At 34.5% G+C, this 18966-nt stretch overlaps 1 protein-coding gene across 2 annotated transcripts in view; it reads left to right on the forward strand.

The window, feature by feature from the left end:
- The window catches only part of LOC150095214 (serine/threonine-protein kinase Sgk2-like), a 279354-nt gene that overhangs the window by 106949 nt on the left and 153439 nt on the right, over nt 1-18966 (forward strand). For both annotated transcript variants that reach the window (XM_090410485.1, XM_090410484.1), the window contains exon 6: nt 6319-6368. In XM_090410485.1, coding sequence (XP_090266611.1) covers nt 6319-6368 — 50 coding nt within the window. The remainder of the gene's footprint in view (nt 1-6318; nt 6369-18966) is intronic.

The following is an 18966-nucleotide window of genomic DNA, read 5'->3' on the forward strand; positions in this document are numbered from 1 at the left end:
GTCATCGTTTATTAAAAATTTACCAATTTCAGACCTCGAACAGAGTGAGCATGAGCCACAGAACGCGACAACAAATAGCATTGTCTCCAGCTAACACACATTAATGGTTGTATAGATCTGTTATTCAGTTTTTTAACGAACTGTTTTGATGTTCACAATACCAACAAATGAACTAATTTTCGTAATTTCTAGTAGTTTGTGCTTTAAACTTTTAGTTCTCTTTACCCCTGAAGATGTTAGTCTGACGACTAATGAAACCTGTCAGGTGTTATTTTTAGTACTTGTTTATTTTGAGAGTTTGTTTAGTTTTAAAAACTGTTTTCTTTAATAAACATGTGGTCACAAAACTGGAATAATTATATTGATAACTTTAAAGAATTTTATCGATATGCTGCAAGTAAAAGAAAGAATGAATATAAAAATAAAAATTCCGCGTGATAATACAGCGTTCCCCCTTTATCTGGGAGTTCACGGTACCATCTAGTCCCCCCAAATTTTATCCGGGCTCCGGAACCGGCATAGGCTGACGAATCAGACCTATGGCTGGGTTAGCATTCCTGACTGTAATCTGTGTGTGTCCTCGGACCGGTTTGCCTGCTTGTGGGATGAAAAACAGATAAACTGGCAGAAAAAACCCTGCTGTCCATGCCCAAGACAGGCTAACTTAGCTATGGCTGAGGAAGATCCAGAATGAATATGAAAGAATAGCTCTTCTGAATGCAGATGGTGTGAAGGTGACAGATGCAGAAGAGGTTGTTGAACTACTGAGTGTCCATTTTGCTAAAGGTTTTCAACCTGGTGTATGCAACATTGAGTTCACTACTATCTCTTCACTGAATGAAGAAACAAAGGTGTATGAAGTGGAGGTATTATTAGAGCTATTGCACGAACTGAATAAGAATTCAACAACAATACAGAATGATGGGATATCAGCACAGGTACTAAAAGAGTGTTCAGCTGAACTGGCTAAATAATTTGAGTCTCAGAACAGGGAAGATTCCACTAGAATGGAAAGAACGTATGGTACAATTGCACAAGGGTGGTGCAAAAATCAATGTATCCATCCATCTACCAATCAATATCTCAGGATTGGTGATTTTGGAAAAGTTGGTTAGTGCTAGCATTCAGAAATGGGTTAACAGTGAATCTCTGCTTGCAATGAATAGCATGGGTTTACTAAGGGATGGTCATATTTTAGCAACTTATTCATATTCTCTAATAATGTTACCATTTAACTAGACGAGGGGAATGCTTACACCATGAGACTTTTGGATTTCACTAAGGCTTTTGACACAATACAGCATGGCAGACTGTTGCACAAATTGGAGAATATCGGTTTGGATTATAAAATCTTAGCATGGATAAGAGGATGACTGACTGACAGATATCAAAAAGTGGCATATGAGGGATGTGACAGGCGACATACAACTATTTGGTAATGATGCAATGATAGGTATGGTAATTAGGATGCTGCATTCCTGATTACTTTCAGAATGATTAGAATACCCTCAAATTGTGGGCATGGAAAGTGAATGAATGCAATGTGAATGAATTCAAGAACAATTATGATAGCTGGAGTATGTAGTATGTGACCTCCCTCGATGAGTCCCTGAGTCCTGGATGTCAGTAAATGTAAAGTAAATCATGCACTTTGGTGTGATTAGATATCCATTATCGTATTACATTGGTGGGATTATGCTAGAAGAAACTGATCAGACTAGGGATCTTGGAGTGTTAGCAAATTGAAGTTCATGGCCTTGTAGCAAAGATTGCAAATGCAACTCAGAAGATAATTGCAATGTCATTTTGCCTCTTTACAAGGCCTTGATAAGACCTCACTTGGATTACTGTGTGCGGATCTGGTTTCTGTTATGATCCTGATACAGTAGAGAGGGAGAGAGAGAGAGAGTGCAAAAGAGTGTTAAAAATGATATCAAGATTGTGGAATACCGATATGATGACAGATTGAGAATTTATAGACTGCTGACACTAGCAAGCAAGCAGGAGAAAGAGGGGTGATATGATTGAGACTTACAAACTTCTGAAAGGTGATACAGGATTTCATTTTACGGAAGATAAGAAAAGGACATCCTTGAAAGCTGAGAATTAATGGTAGTTAAAAGGGGATGGGTGTTGGATTTTTCTCTCATAGAGTGGTGCATGATTGGAATGAATTGCTATTGTATACTGTGTGTACAAGCAATGTGAATGAATTCAAGAACAATTATGATAGCTGGAGTATGTAGTATGTGACCTCCCTCAATGAGTCCCTGAGTCCTGGAGTTTCTCTCTTAATAATAATATCAAGCAGAATTCTGAAGAAATAGATTGACAGTTGATCAAATTTTTACTCTTAGACAGTACTGGAAAAAAATAAGATTATAATCTGCAGGTCCATATTTTATTTATAGAATTTAGAAATGTGATAGCATTTATAGAGAAGGCCTTTGGAGTTGTATTAGATGAACGAGCAATATCTCATAAGATAATATGTTTAATCAAAATTTGCACTACTAATAGCCAAAGCATAGTATTAGCTAATGGAATTTGAACTAAATCGTTTAATATAAAGCTAGTATTGAAAGAAGGAGATGCTCTTTTGCACAACCCTTTTTAATGTAGCATTAGAAAAGTGTATTCAAGAAACTGTAAAAGATAACACAAACGGCACAGTAATATTAGGATATGCAGATAATAATAATACTGTATATGCCTGGTTGGAAAAAATGCTGCAAACATTGATAAACTCAAAATTGCTAATGAAAAACTAGGATTTAAATCAACCAGGATGAAACTGAATATTTAAATGTATGGAGAAATCACAATCAAGATCAAAGTGATCCGTTTACCATTGATAACCTGAAATTTAAGTGTCACCTCCTTCAAATATCTTGGAACATTGATTACTCCTGAAAATGAAATTAGTACAGAGATAAAGGCTAGAATATGTCTCCAATAAATCTCATCATTCTCTACATCATTTACCATCCTCCCAAATTCTTTCAAGCAGTGTTATAACAGAAATATACAAGACGATCATTAGACCTCTTGTTTTATATAGATTAGAAACCTGAGTAGATTCCCACTTCTAATTGATGAAATTAGAGCATGCAGATTTCAGGTGGCTTGGACATGTGGGAATAATGAGTGCAGACAGAATGGCTAAACAAGCTTTCAAGATAAATCCTAATGCAAAACAACCTACAGGTAGACCATAGATGTATTGAGAAGATAATGTACAAAAAGACAGCTGAGATGGGAATCAGAATTGGAATGAAAAAGCTCAAGACCAAAAGGAATGGAAAAATTTGGTACATGCAGCAAAGAAGCTAAGCGGTTCATCAAATTGAAGAAGATTACTACCTTTGTTATCCACCTCTGAGAGCTCAGATCTGAATTACAAGTGTAGTAGATTTTCAAATGGTTTTCCTATCTCAGAGTCTGTTGGACTAATTCTGTTACATTTGTCCAGGTATGATGCAATCACTCACCCTTCCTTTCTTATCAGTATCCTTCTCAACATTGAAGTCATTCATTACACCTCAGCATCTTTGCATTGTATTCCCCTGAACTTCAACTTATGAGCTGTCTCCAAAATCCATTGCCATTATTTCTTCCTGCAGTATAGGTATAGCACATGGAATTCTTAGAATTTCAGATTGCAAGACAACATTTAGATTTACTGTGCTACTATCTCTGCTCTTCTGTTCATCTTGCCAATCCATTAAGATGTATATAGAAGTCCATCAACAGATCAGAATCTCTTGATAAAGGTGCTGTATACATCTTAATTACTAATAACTTTCTTCACCATTGTATCCTTTGCAAATTACTTACTATCAACCTCCAAACCATTTACATTGTGTTAATACAGAACAGGCAGTGATATTATTGGGAATATAGTAATCTAGTTTTATTGTGAGGAATGTGTCCTATGGAATTAAAAGTGGTCTTTCCTTTAGAAACTTTCTCTCTGATAAACAACTTTTTGATATCTGTCATACAGCCAGTCACCATTTTATTCCACTAACTTTATTATCTTGTCCTAAGTCTTAGCTTAAGTACACCAATTTGCCATATGGCAGTCTGTCAAAGACTTCTGTAATCCAGAAACATTATAGTACAGCTAATTCTCTTTTTACATGGCTTTTTTTTTTAAACGATTTCAAAATAACATGGTTTAGAAAACAAAAGCAATTCTATTTTTACACTGTATATTTTGATTTAACATGGTTCAAATGCCACTTATTTTTAAAATTTCTCTTTGAATTCAGTTCTGTTAAACAGGGTATTTCCATTATAATTATCATTTCCTAGTATGGTACATATGTACTTGAATTTTGGGGAACCCCCCTCGATGTTTTAAATATCAGGGATTGCTCTATGCTACAAAATGTAGACAAATGGTAAGTAGAACTTATATAGCGAAATCACAAAACAAGTGTTGGTGGCTTTAAAGCAGCTAAGGATCATTTGCCTATTATTTTGCAGCAATGCTTCAAGAGAGCATATATTAAAACCATTACTCATTAATCGATCCCTAAGACCTTGGGCAATGAAAGATGTGGATTTTAACATGTTACCAGTGCACTGGAAAGCAAATAAAAGAGGTTGAGTTGCAAAAGAAATTTTTAATGAATAGTTCCATCAATGTTTTGTTCCAGAAGTTAAATGCTATTGATAGAAAAAAAATCTGAACTTTCAAGTTTTATTGATTATATGCCTGTCCATCTTGTTTTAGAACACCCGAATGTGAAATCTTGTTTTCTGCCACCTAATATAACATCCTTAATACAACCACTAGACCAGGGTGTGATCGCTACCTTCAAAACTTACTACATAAGAAGAAATTCCAATATATTTTAGATAAACTGGATAAGGATAATTTACTGACAGTTATTGATGTGAGGAAGAAATTTTCTATTTTGGATTGCATCAAACTTGCTAAGTTGGCGTTATCAGAATGGAAACCAACTTTAAATGCATGCTGGAAAGCTACTTGACCAGAATGTCTGAAAAAGAAAAACTTTGTACCTTTGCATACAACTGAATATCATCAGATTAGCACATGCAGTTGGCAGAGAAGGATTTGATGGTTTTTTGTCTGCAGATATTGAAGAATTGATGGTTGACAAGGCTGTTAGTAATGATGAAATAATAGAAGCTGTCCTTAAGAATCTCAATGAAAAAGAAAAAAAGTGATGATGATGAAGAGATTCTACTCACTGCAGAATTAATTAAAGAAGGGCTTCAAATGGCTAGTAAAATTGCAAAGTAATTTTCTTACACATGATCCGAATACTGAACAAGCTGAACAGTTCAAATGTGAACTGGATTTCACCGATTAATTACAGAGTTTGTTGTAAAAAAAAAAAAAAATCAGCCTTCATAATTATTGGAAATTAGTTTAATTTAGTTCCTTTTACTGAAGAAGACGTTTCAGTATGAACAGGATGGCCAAAGGGTTTCAAATGATGGAAGTGATTTAATTCCAGTCTCACACAAAAGAATGTGGTTACTGTCAGAAAGTGACAGCAAATAAAATCTAACTAATAACCATATGTGCAGGTGTATTTGGACCTTTTCGAATTTCTGTTTTATTAGTGACACGCTGTTTTCTTTAAGAGATGCATATATATGTGTGTGTGTATGTATGTCTTGTTTGAAAATAACTTATTGTTCATATCAGGTTTTCACATCTCAGACCATTCTTCTATTTTTTCATATGCACTGTATTCTTTTTTACACAGTTTTCATTTACGCGATTTTTTTCTGGAACCTATCTACTGTGTAAATGGAGAATTGAGTGCATTTGTATTCCCCTTTTCAGCTACCATCATAACATTGTTACAAATGTAAACAGAGTAATAAAACAAGACCATTATTTAACAAGTGCATGCCGATCTTTGTAGGGATTCTTGTCATCATGACTACCAGTGCCAAAATCCAGGTTGGTTTGCAATATAATGCTTTCATTTTAAAATAAGATAGTGTGTCCTTGCACACTCTATCTTTTCTTTCCACTTCTTTGGTACCCATCATTTGCAAGACATCACATTCCCCACAGAAGCACAGTGAAATTACATTACTAATTTATTATCATGGTCTCGTTATTAAACCTTCTCTTTTTCAAAAAAAAAAAAAAAAAAAAAAAAACCTTGTTTTACTCACTATCAGGCATTTAATATAAAAAAGCAGCCCCTCTTGTCTTGAAGTAATTTCCATTAAAGTATAGGTAATTAGTTATTCATGCTATTTATTAATATTTTAAAGAAATAAATATGTTAAGATGTGTTAAAACTTTTTATTAATTTTCAGGATGACAAGGATGACAAACCTGTAGATCTGGGACCAAGTGAAAAAAAACAGTAGGTTCAGATTTGAGTCTCCTTTTCATTTCTTTATAATTTATCAGCAATGTCTATATTTATGAAACTTGCCTTGAAGAAAAGTATGCTTATAATATGGAAGAATCTAAACCTTAATGTGTTAATGTATTCCAGGATCAAAAGCTGAATAAGATAGTTACTTAAATTAAGGGGATATTAAATCCCACATAGTTTTAAAACCGAATAAGAAACTCAAAGATCGGAATCAGAGTTTCTTGCCGAATATAGTATAGTAAACTATAAAGTATCGGCGACACTAGCGTTAGCCAATGCAAGTGATCCTAGTACGTAGTACAATATCGGGCAACTTGTTGCAAAGGTGGAGGGAGAAGTTCAGATCGCTATTCTTAGGTATTTTCCATAATGTAAAAACACATTTCCTAGGAAATGTATGCTGTTATTACATTATGGAGGGAGGTCACTACCCAATGTAATAACAGCATACATTTCCTAGGAAATGTGTTTTTACATTATGGAAAATACCTAAGAATAGCGATCTGAACTTCTCCCTCCACCTTTGCAACGAGTTGCCCGATATTGTACTACGTACTAGGATCACTTGCATTGGCTAACGCTAGTGTCGCCGATACTTTATAGTTTACTATACTATATTCGGCAAGAAACTCTCTGATTCCGATCTTTGAGTTTCTTATTCGGTTTTAAAACTATGTGGGGTTTAATATCCCCTTAATTTAAGTAATGTTTTCATTGCCGAAATGAAGCTTATTAGCTCTTTATACTTAAGTGAATAAGATTGGTTTCAGTAAGGGATTAAGGGATTGAAATCTAGAAGAAGGCACTGTGGAGGCAGCACACAGTGAATAATGGTAATAATCAGTTGCACAAAGAGTATAAAGAGCAGGCCAGGAAGGGTAGCTTAGTTGGCAAGACGGCAAAAGTGCAGCATGAGCAGAAATTTGCGAATCATGCCAAGAAATATTCTAGGGAGTTTTTTTTTTTTTTTTAGATATGTGGCAAATAGAAAAAATAATGACTATGGCAAGATGATGTTAATGGATGAAGATAATAGATTGGTAACTACTGCAGAGGACATAGCTAAAGTACAGTAATCTACCATTTATCTGACCCTTCACTTATCAGAACAGTGGGTTCAGATAATTGAGATTCTATCACATGGTGCTCTGCAGAGAAGTCAGTTGACATGCACGGATTGGTTAACTGAAGGATTGTTTCTTATAGGCTTACACGGTGATCCGAATGCATTTTTGAAAATTATGGAGACAACTAACGTGTTTGAATAAAAACTTTAGTTTAATATAACTAAAATCTACATTCGACGTTTCGACCTTTATGTCAAGGTCATCTTCTGGAGCATACAACTATACACAGGAAACAAGCTATACTACAATCAAACTGGTTTGTTAAAGACACTGACCACGCACTCAACACCTTACACCAAATCAACTGGAAAAGCACCTGCTCCTTACACCGCACAAAAACCTGGTACGAAAGGCAATTTAAGAAATCCTGATAAACCACCCAAATATCAACAACAAAGATGGCATGAAAATTCCAAGGATCTGGATGGCACACATTCAGCCTACCTAATATGAAAAATCCAGCATAAGTCAGGACTCTAACCAATCCTTAGCTAGTATTAGAAACCATTCCATACCAACTAGCTGGAATGATGTTAATATATGTATAAAGTAGACAACACTAATAATAGGACTCTAGCGGTGGTGTATAATTTTTATTTTTATTTATTTTATTTCGTATTTTATTTTATTTTTATTTTTTTATATTTTTTTATTTTATTTTATTTTATTTTATTTTATTTTTTTCTCACCAGAGGTCAGACCAACAATTGTTGTAGCGGTTGGTCAGTGTCTTTAACAAACCAGTTTGATTGTAGTATAGCTTGTTTCCTGTGTATGGTTGTATGCTCCAGAAGATGACCTTGACATAAAGGTCGAAACGTCGAATGTAGATTTTAGTTATATTAAACTAAAGTTTTTATTCAAACACGGTAGTTGTCTCCATAATTTTCAAAAATGCAAAAATAAAGATTGTTGTTTTGAAGGTCAGTTAAATGGTAGATTACTATATTCAGTGATCAGTTCATCAGGATGTTTCATCCTCATCAGTGTGAAATCATGAGGAACTTAAGTATAGAGGAAATGGGAGAAGACATACTGGTGAGTAAACAAGACCTATATGAGAAGTTAAGTAAACTTGATGTTAATAAGGCAATAAGACTAGATGACATATCACCATATATCTTAAGGGAATGTTCTAGGAAGTTAGCAAATCACCCCCTTAGCTTACCTATTAAACAAGAGTCTTGCAACAGTAGGCCAGACCAGAGTTCTAAAAGATTGGAAAGTAAGTAAAATTGTTCCACTTCACAAAGGTGGTGATAAGGCTTAGTGTACAAATTATAGGCCAATCTGTATATTTGGAATTATAGTGGTTGGTGAGAGCTAGGATACAGAAGTGGGTGTTGATAACAGCAGTATCCTCTGTGATTATTAGCACATTTGTTAAAGGGACGTCATGGTTTAACTTACTTATGTACTATAATGAGGTAACAAATGTATGAGTGAAGAGAGGTGCATATATCAAACAGTGGTATACTTAGGTTTTGCAAAGACTTTTGATAGATTGCAACAAAAGTTGGTAACTAAATTGGAGCAGATGGGATTGGATGATAGATTAGTGAGTTAGATAGGTGACTGGCTGTCAGATAGATATCAGTATGTTGTGTATGGGGATAAGGTATCTTTAAAGAGGAAAGTCACTAGTAGTGCACTTTGATCAGATATCAGCAGGGGTCTGTTTTGGGACCATTGTTATTTAACTTGTATATTAATGATATTGGGATGGGTGTAAGTGAGTTATATAATTATTTGCAGATGATGCAAAACTGAGGAAAATAATGAGGAATCAAGCAGATGGTGTAGCTTTACAGGAGGACTTGAATAGATTGTATGAATGGGCAAGTGAGTGGTGTTATCAGTTCATTGTTGCAGAGTGTAAAGTTCTGAAATTTAGTATGCAGCAATGGGATGCGCAGTATACACTTGATGAGAAAACTTTAAAGGAGGTTAAGGAAACAAGAGACCTGGAAGTAATGGTGGACAAAGACATGAAGTTTAGGGGTTACATGACACAAGTTGTGAAGTCATCACATCAGATTATTGCAGTGATGCGAAGGATCATGGATCTTAACATACAGAAATAGAGGTTATGGTTCCATTGTATAAGGCTTTGATCAGATATGGAATATTGTGCACAGATTTGGTCTCCTGATTTTCATGATAATGAGGATATATTAGAAAGGTTCCAGAGAAGATTGAGTAAGGTGGTAATAACTGATCTTTGGAATGTGGGATATGAAGATAGAAGATATCCCTTCAGCTTCTCCTCCTGTGAATAGGAGGAGGAAGTGAAGGGATATAATTGAGGTATGTAAGTTGATAAGGGGTTGCTTCCAGTTAATCTGGAAGAAAGAGAATGGGAGAGAAATGAGTCGATGTGGAGAGGTGTGAGTGGAATGCAATGCCTGACAGTGTTGTGAATGCAGACACATTGAATGAATGACTTTAAAGCACAGTTTGATAATCTTTCTGTGTAGCATTGTATACCTCCTACAATGAGTCTTTTGATTCCACGGAGGTCTAGTGTTAATAATAACTTTCCAGTAGCAATTCTGAGTATTGTTTTCCCAGAGGCAAATATATTGTTATCCTAGACAAGAAATTATATTCTTGTTTTGATCCATTATCCAATCATCGATAAACAAACTTCAATAAAAGTTGAAACTGGTCAAGGCAGCTACTTCTCTCATACTGCTATGCATAATAGGAGAAGTAGCTACCTTGATCATACAAAGCATACTTTCTTCTTAAAAGAAGTATGCTGTACTTATGGGATACTCGTGTTCTCTGTACATACTTAGTTTGCTTATGTGGCTAATGGATTAAAACAATAGTTTAATTTCTTATCTAGTATAATGTACTTTCTAACCAAGCTGAAAACTTTCTGCAACTATCTCTGTCTCCTGTTGGATAAATTCAACATTTGGTAGCTGGAATAGTTAGCAACCAGTTCTCAAAGCTTTCACGACAATTCCTGCATGCATGTGTGTGTGCACACACACATGCATTGTGAATCTTTTCTGAATATCCATAGTTCTCTTGACATCAGTTACAAATTTTAGTGAGAAAATAGATTTATATAATGATATCATAACTTCACTTTCTCTTAAAAGTGAAACATTAATTAAACCTACAATCTTTTGACAGGCTTTACTAGTCATCCTACCAATATGATTCCAGATTTAAATTCCCTATTAACCAAAGTGTCTACGTTCATTTGCCTCTATGGGAGACAATGTTTGTGGTGGAGGGGGACCTCCCAGTGATGATATTGTCCCTTTTCATTCTTAATTTTTTTTTTCTGCACTTTTTCTTTTCATATTCCTTGCTGTACTTTTCCTGAGTCTTTTTTACTCTCATATCTTTTACTCAACTTTGGCTTCTGTGGGATGTGCAGTCCTGGATGGCCTTAACAGGATCAATTGTCTAGAGAACTTGCCTGCAAGAGTTGATGGTGTTGCTGTAAGTCTTCTTTACAGTGGTCCAGAGACAGGGCCTAAGTATTGCTGTAGTGCTAGTATGGCATTCTGGGTAGCACTATTGGGGAGCCCTTTACAAGACCTAGTATCATTTATAAACCATTGTAACATCAACAGATAACATCAAAAACAACAACAACAACAAAAAAAAAAAACACTTAATCTTGCATTCAGCAGGGGAACATCCACTTGGAAAAAAGTCGCCCTTCTTCGTCTAGAAGGGTTGACAGGATCTCCAAAATCAGTCAAGAAACTTCATTTAGGAGACATTCTTATTGAAGCAACAACACAGTCTGAAAAACTACTTCGTGCATCTATTTTAGGAATACCGATCATGGTCATCATGTCGCGACGGCTCCTTTCTGTCGTGTTCTAATTCTATCTAGTTTCAAGTCACCTTTATGAATAATACAGCTAATTACGAAATGATCACCGATCCAAAAGTAGGGAAATTTATATTTATACTGCGCCACCCTATCTTAGATTAGTCTATATAAATAGTAGGATCAGTTCTAAATTAAGTTAACAGTCATCTCATTAGGCCGAATCATCTATTATCATTTTTACTTGGGGTTCCTGCAAGATTCGAATATTTATGAACGGTGCAATAATAAGGAATTCAGGCAAACACAATATTTAGATCAACAAAATAAAACATTTAATATATGATATGGTTAACAAATACAAGAACTCTCTTTTAAAATGGAACTATACAATTAACTTAACACTTCTTCTTAGGTCACTGATGCTAATTCAATGTTCTAACTTTCATATACTATTCACAGTCTCAAAAACACAAATCTTCTTATCTCAAGTTAATATAACAATTTCACATCTTATTCAGTCTTCACAAATCTTTCAGTTCAATGTTTATATTCACAGCAGGCAATAAACTACGTAAGCTATATTCCAAGCAAATATATTCCCGGACCTTGAGCATCGGAGGTATATTACAGTTAATGCTAGAATAGAGAAACTTATACAACTACTCTTACCAGACAAATTCTTCAATACATCAAATTATTGAGAGAGCACTTATGAATTAACTTAATTAACATTAGCGGAACACACATAACAAATATTCTCCATAGTTTAAACTGTATTACTGTAAGTCGCACTTCACTATTCCAAACAACAGTAATTAGGTACTAATATCTTTTCCTGTTCACTTTTCTCCAAGTAACCAATATAACCTTTTCCTAGGGCAACATAGAATTTAATCGTAATCCAGATTAACTAGAACTAATCAGAATTTTCGCATTGACTGTCCAGTTTCCTTTTATCTGATTACGGCATCAACCTTTCTTCATAACAACAGCAGTTTTCGCTTATAACATTAAACTTTATGTTTCACTACTTATAGGTTCACTTCCGAACACTATACTCATAAATCTCTGCCCTGAGGATTATATAATCTTGGTTCCGCAAAACTCTCTCCTCACTCCTTCTTAATAATAATTCTTCTCTAATCTCTCCTTCTGTCTTATCTCTGACCTTCCTTCTCTCTCTGCTCTATCTATGACCTTCACTCCCCCCTTACCGTTCGAACGCCACGCTCTCTCCACTCGTGGTTGTTTACGCGTGCGTCTCCATGACAATAGACTAAGCGTAAACATTTCGCTAATGTAATGTATGCGCTCTTACTACTACATGAGTGATTACATAACATTAAATATTTCACAAATAAGAACAACAAAATATTTAAGCTACTTCTTCAACTTTTTTGATTACGTATACAGTTAAATATAAAATAACACTTTACGTTACACCATATATATTTGGTTATACAAAATTCTATACATTTTAATATTTTATAAGTTAATAGTAGGTCAGGTTTTGAATAAATATTCAATTAGTAATTCTCAATTAGGGAATAATAAATAATTTTATATAAGCCATGATTAATATTTAATAAGCAATGTTAAATGTGAATGAAAAAAAATAAATTACATAGCATGGCTTCATTCACAATTTAACATAGGCTCACCCTTTCTTTGAAAAATTTTTATTATAAGAAAAATTTTTCTTTTGACACTAGGCTCCTTTTTAAAAAAAAAACTGGATTACATATTTCCTTTTCGATTTCTCAAGTAATACCTAGTTTTACTGAAACTTGGTTCCTTATTATGTTTTGTGCCTTTATTCTCTCTCACATTATCATCAATTCTCTTATTACTATCAAATTCTGCATGTCTTCTAAGTTTGTAGTGTAGGATTCTCTCTTTTGAATTAAATTCACATTTTCCATTATTAGAATTAGGTTTTTGTTGTCTCACAACTCTGTGGTTTGTTCTACAATATAGATTAGACATTTTACCAAAATTGACTTCAACCTTTAGTTTACTATCAGTGGTAACTTCTGATTTGGGCTTTGTCACTACTACTTTTTGTTCATCAGTAAGAAGAGGAGTATCAGATTGAATGTGTACATGAGAGTTATCATCACTATCTCTATTAGATGATTGATTCACAGCTGATTTTTCTTCAGTAGATGGTCCTGATTCAAGTGGCAATCTAAATCATTTTGTTTGATACCTAGTCTTATCACAATCATGAATTTCATTTCTTCTGATATATCTCTTTTTGTTCATCAGGGTTATTTCCTTCTTAGAAAAGTTACAAGAAAATTGATATCTTGCTAGGAAGTTTGTTCCCAAGATAATGTTAGAATCTAGATTGGAAGTAGTGGGGACAACAAGTAGGTCTTGCCACACATACAGTCCAAATTCTGGTAGGTATATTCTAGCTCGAACCTTTTCATACGCTACGAAGTTTGGATTTGAAAGAGTAGTAATTTTTACAGGTTGTCTAAGTTTGGCAATACTATTCCTTAACTTATATCTTATACTTTGGAGATAGTCCTTTCTAATAGTTGAAGCATTACATCCAGTATCTAATAAAATACTACACTCAGAACCTAGGATTTCTCCTCTAACTGTCATCATTCTATCATTAGGTGCCTGGTGTTTCTGAATTCTATTATTTCTTCTGTGGGGTTTGTATCCAAATTTTGAATTCCATCTGTTGTTATAGTAGTTATCCTTGTTATGGAAACAGTTCCATAGCAAGCAGACATTTGTTGTCTAACATCATTTAATCCTCGCATTACCCTATTTAGACTACTTAAAATAGGTTGACTTTGTTGTTCAACTTGATGTTTGATCATCTCATCAATTTTATGTGTAGTAGGGTTTTGATTTTCTTGATATTTCAGAGTAATAGCTGATAACTGTCTCACAACTTCATTAAGACTATCCATTATAGGCTGATTTAACTTATTCACTTCCTGGTGAATTAAAGATTTTACTTCTGTCATCAGTTTTCTGTCCAATTGCTCTTTACTCTCTGTCACGTAGTTTACACTACTCGAATTTTCTCCAGTATTCTTTGCTTTTTCCTTTTCAACTTTACTTCTCTTTTCTATTTCTGATTGGTTGAATGAACTATCAGTTTTATTCACGACATTCACAAGATTTGCATTAGTTGAGGGATAAAGGTCTCCTAATATTTGTTCTTTTTCCTTAACACTTTTGAGACACTCTTCTAAAGTAGAAATTTTCTTCTTGTAGGCTGTTTCTCGCAATTCTTTCCTAACACCTTGTCTAAATTGTTGGAACACAGCCCAATCTAAGTGAGGTTTATCTTCACCAGTAACATTCAAACTGTTGGCCAATGTTAATAACCGATTGTGAAAATCAGTAACAGTTTCTTTATCCTTTTGAACAATTTTCTGCAATTTCCATAAGTTAGGACCCACACTTCTAAGTTTACAAAATTGAGACAATAAAGTTTCTTTAAATTTGGAATACTCAAAGGTTTCTCGAAGTATTGGAGAAGAATGCAAAAATGTTTTTGCTTTACCTACTAATTTGCTTCTAATCAGAACTAGCAATTGAAAATCAGTCCAACCTGCAATTTCTCTAAGTTTTTCAACATAGGTAAAGAAAAATAGTACATCATCTGATTCTTCACCTGAATATTGGGGAAAAACCTGTTGCGGGTTTAGCGTAAGAAAGAATTCACTGTCATTCATTTCAGAGCTTGATGTGACAGCCATAGTGATTAATAAATTACTATCTCAATTAATTCAATTTTTTACTTTAAAATTAACCTTTATCTTTGCCTGAGTCCAAATTATAACCAGTTCACTGTGATTTAATTATTTCACTTTCTAAAATTTCAGGGAGTAATTCTACGATTATTATCACTAAACTTAAATTCAATTTCTTATCTTATAGTTGTTAATTTTAATTCCTACCTATTAAATCACATCCTGTCGACTGCTGCGCCATTTGTCGCGACGGCTTTCTTCCTGTCGTGTTCTAATTCTATCTAGTTTCAAGTCACCTTTATGAATAATACAGCTAATTACGAAATGATCACCGATCCAAAAGTAGGGAAATTTATATTTATACTGCGCCACCCTATCTTAGATTAGTCTATATAAATAGTAGGATCAGTTCTAAATTAAGTTAACAGTCATCTCATTAGGCCGAATCATCTATTATCATTTTTACTTGGGGTTCCTGCAAGATTCGAATATTTATGAACGGTGCAATAATAAGGAATTCAGGCAAACACAATATTTAGATCAACAAAATAAAACATTTAATATATGATATGGTTAACAAATACAAGAACTCTCTTTTAAAATGGAACTATACAATTAACTTAACACTTCTTCTTAGGTCACTGATGCTAATTCAATGTTCTAACTTTCATATACTATTCACAGTCTCAAAAACACAAATCTTCTTATCTCAAGTTAATATAACAATTTCACATCTTATTCAGTCTTCACAAATCTTTCAGTTCAATGTTTATATTCACAGCAGGCAATAAACTACGTAAGCTATATTCCAAGCAAATATATTCCCGGACCTTGAGCATCGGAGGTATATTACAGTTAATGCTAGAATAGAGAAACTTATACAACTACTCTTACCAGACAAATTCTTCAATACATCAAATTATTGAGAGAGCACTTATGAATTAACTTAATTAACATTAGCGGAACACACATAACAAATATTCTCCATAGTTTAAACTGTATTACTGTAAGTCGCACTTCACTATTCCAAACAACAGTAATTAGGTACTAATATCTTTTCCTGTTCACTTTTCTCCAAGTAACCAATATAACCTTTTCCTAGGGCAACATAGAATTTAATCGTAATCCAGATTAACTAGAACTAATCAGAATTTTCGCATTGACTATCCAGTTTCCTTTTATCTGATTACGGCATCAACCTTTCTTCATAACAACAGCAGTTTTCGCTTATAACATTAAACTTTATGTTTCACTACTTATAGGTTCACTTCCGAACACTATACTCATAAATCTCTGCCCTGAGGATTATATAATCTTGGTTCCGCAAAACTCTCTCCTCACTCCTTCTTAATAATAATTCTTCTCTAATCTCTCCTTCTGTCTTATCTCTGACCTTCCTTCTCTCTCTGCTCTATCTATGACCTTCACTCCCCCCTTACCGTTCGAACGCCACGCTCTCTCCACTCGTGGTTGTTTACGCGTGCGTCTCCATGACAATAGACTAAGCGTAAACATTTCGCTAATGTAATGTATGCGCTCTTACTACTACATGAGTGATTACATAACATTAAATATTTCACAAATAAGAACAACAAAATATTTAAGCTACTTCTTCAACTTTTTTGATTACGTATACAGTTAAATATAAAATAACACTTTACGTTACACCATATATATTTGGTTATACAAAATTCTATACATTTTAATATTTTATAAGTTAATAGTAGGTCAGGTTTTGAATAAATATTCAATTAGTAATTCTCAATTAGGGAATAATAAATAATTTTATATAAGCCATGATTAATATTTAATAAGCAATGTTAAATGTGAATGAAAAAAAATAAATTACATAGCATGGCTTCATTCACAATTTAACAATCACCCCCACAAAACTTGAACATTTTTAGAGACTTAATATCAGGGTGGGACCTCCTTGATGTTCCCAATGAGGAGATCTGCTCTGAATTGAAGGACCAAGGAGTGATAGCTATATGGAGAATTCTCATACATAAGCATGAGCATCTAGTTCCCATCTCATCCTTACATTCAACACACTGAAACCACCAACATTACATGAAAGCAAGTTATCTCAACTGGCCAGTTAGGCACTACATCCTGAACCCTTTTGAACTGCTTTAAATGTTAAAATATTATTTTTCTCTTATTGCCTATCATTACTCTGCCTTCTACACCCAGTGTAACAGTAAAGATCATGAGAACAAAGGTTGTAAGTATTATTATTCAGGCCTCCATGGAGTCAAAAGACTCATCGCGGGAGGTCCTTCCTAGGAAACACAACCTATTAAGACTCATCGTGGGAGGTCCCTCCTGGGAAACACAAAGCGTATCATACCACTCCTTAAACTCATTGACCGTTCTCACTCTCACCACTATCAAGCAATGCATTCCATGGTTCAACCAACCTCCATGCAAAGAAATCACTCCTCACCCTCTTGCTTACAGTTTCCTTTCATAACTTCCAGGGATGGCCCCTTGTTATCACTCCTTCCTGCTGTTCCACCAAGTGAAAGAACTTCCCAGTGTCAACCCTGTAACCACCTCTCAACAGTTTAAAAGTCTCAATCATATCACCTCTCCTTCTTCTATCCATAAAACACTAAAATGTGCAATAATTATAAGAGCAATAACCCAGCCTACTCATGAACATTCCAAAGATGGTAGGATGAAAAAAAAATTAAGACTGGACTGACCAGAGCACCCCTTTCCCTATTAGGAGGTGAAAAGGCTATATACCACCAAAGTAGCAACATCTAGTAGTAAACCCTGTTACTCTGAGAAGGCAACTGTAAAGAAAGTGTCGACAGGGATCTTAACCTGTATGTCATTCCTGCCTTCTCACAACTACTCCAGATGATATGTTTGCTTTCTCTTTAGAACATATCAAAGAGAAAAATGTATATGGGCTCACTCCTGACGACATGCCAGAAATGTTCCCATTACATGGGAATCTGCTCGTGAAAAAAATCATAGAAAATGTGCCAAAAGAATCAGAGACATGCCTCCAGCCCTATTAATAGATGAGATGGATATCTCTGTTCCCTTGCAAGAAGATAAAAAGAGTAACATACATAATGCCCTACAGGAAGTCCAGTTTCATGATGTCTTGGATATATTTTCTGAGTAAAAGAAATGATCAACACTGAAGCCAATAAAAACAAGGCCTCATAACATTGGAATCCAGATGATGCCACCAAAAACGATGAAAACATTTCTGCGGTGGATTTGTTGTAGGTTCCATCAGTATATCGGCATGAAGGCTTTCTTGCAGAAATATATATACCAATTTTTCATGCAGGAAACATACCAGGTGGCATTACAAAATATAGCCATTATTTGTGTAAGAACAGGATGGGGAAGACCTGCACTTAATATAAACAGGAAGCTGCCAATCCTACTCTCAGTTGGATCCCTTATAAAAGTATGCTGCAACTGCCTACCTCCTGCTATTGATATCTCTCCAGATGACATTGATGACAATATATTTCAGTTACCATCCCCTTTACTGTGAGGGATTTAAACAGACACTTTATTCTGTGTGTTTGGGGGGTGGGGGTAGCAAGAGAATATGCCCAACAACAATAATTTCTCATTCTTGAACACAGGAAGCAATGGCTTCTTCCATATGCCTACATGAATATTCACTGTCATTGACTTATATTGATTTCCCATTATAAGTCATTGACTTATATTGATTTATTTGGGAATGATCATTTTTCCCATGATATCCATTTTTTTTTCATGGTCAACAATGTATACATCTTGTATATCATAATGGAAAATTGAGCAAGCTGATTGGCTCATCTTCTCTTCTTTGAGGAAATTCAATTCTGCAATAGTCATCTTATCTTTCAATCTGTCCTGTGACAAAGTGTGTCACAACTTCAATTCTTAAAGCATGTTATTAG

The sequence above is a fragment of the Typopeltis vanoorti genome, chromosome 20 (genome assembly GCF_054136105.1).
Source record: "Typopeltis vanoorti isolate ZY-2024b chromosome 20, IOZ_Tvanoo_1.0, whole genome shotgun sequence".
NCBI classification, from domain to species: domain Eukaryota; kingdom Metazoa; phylum Arthropoda; class Arachnida; order Uropygi; family Thelyphonidae; genus Typopeltis; species Typopeltis vanoorti.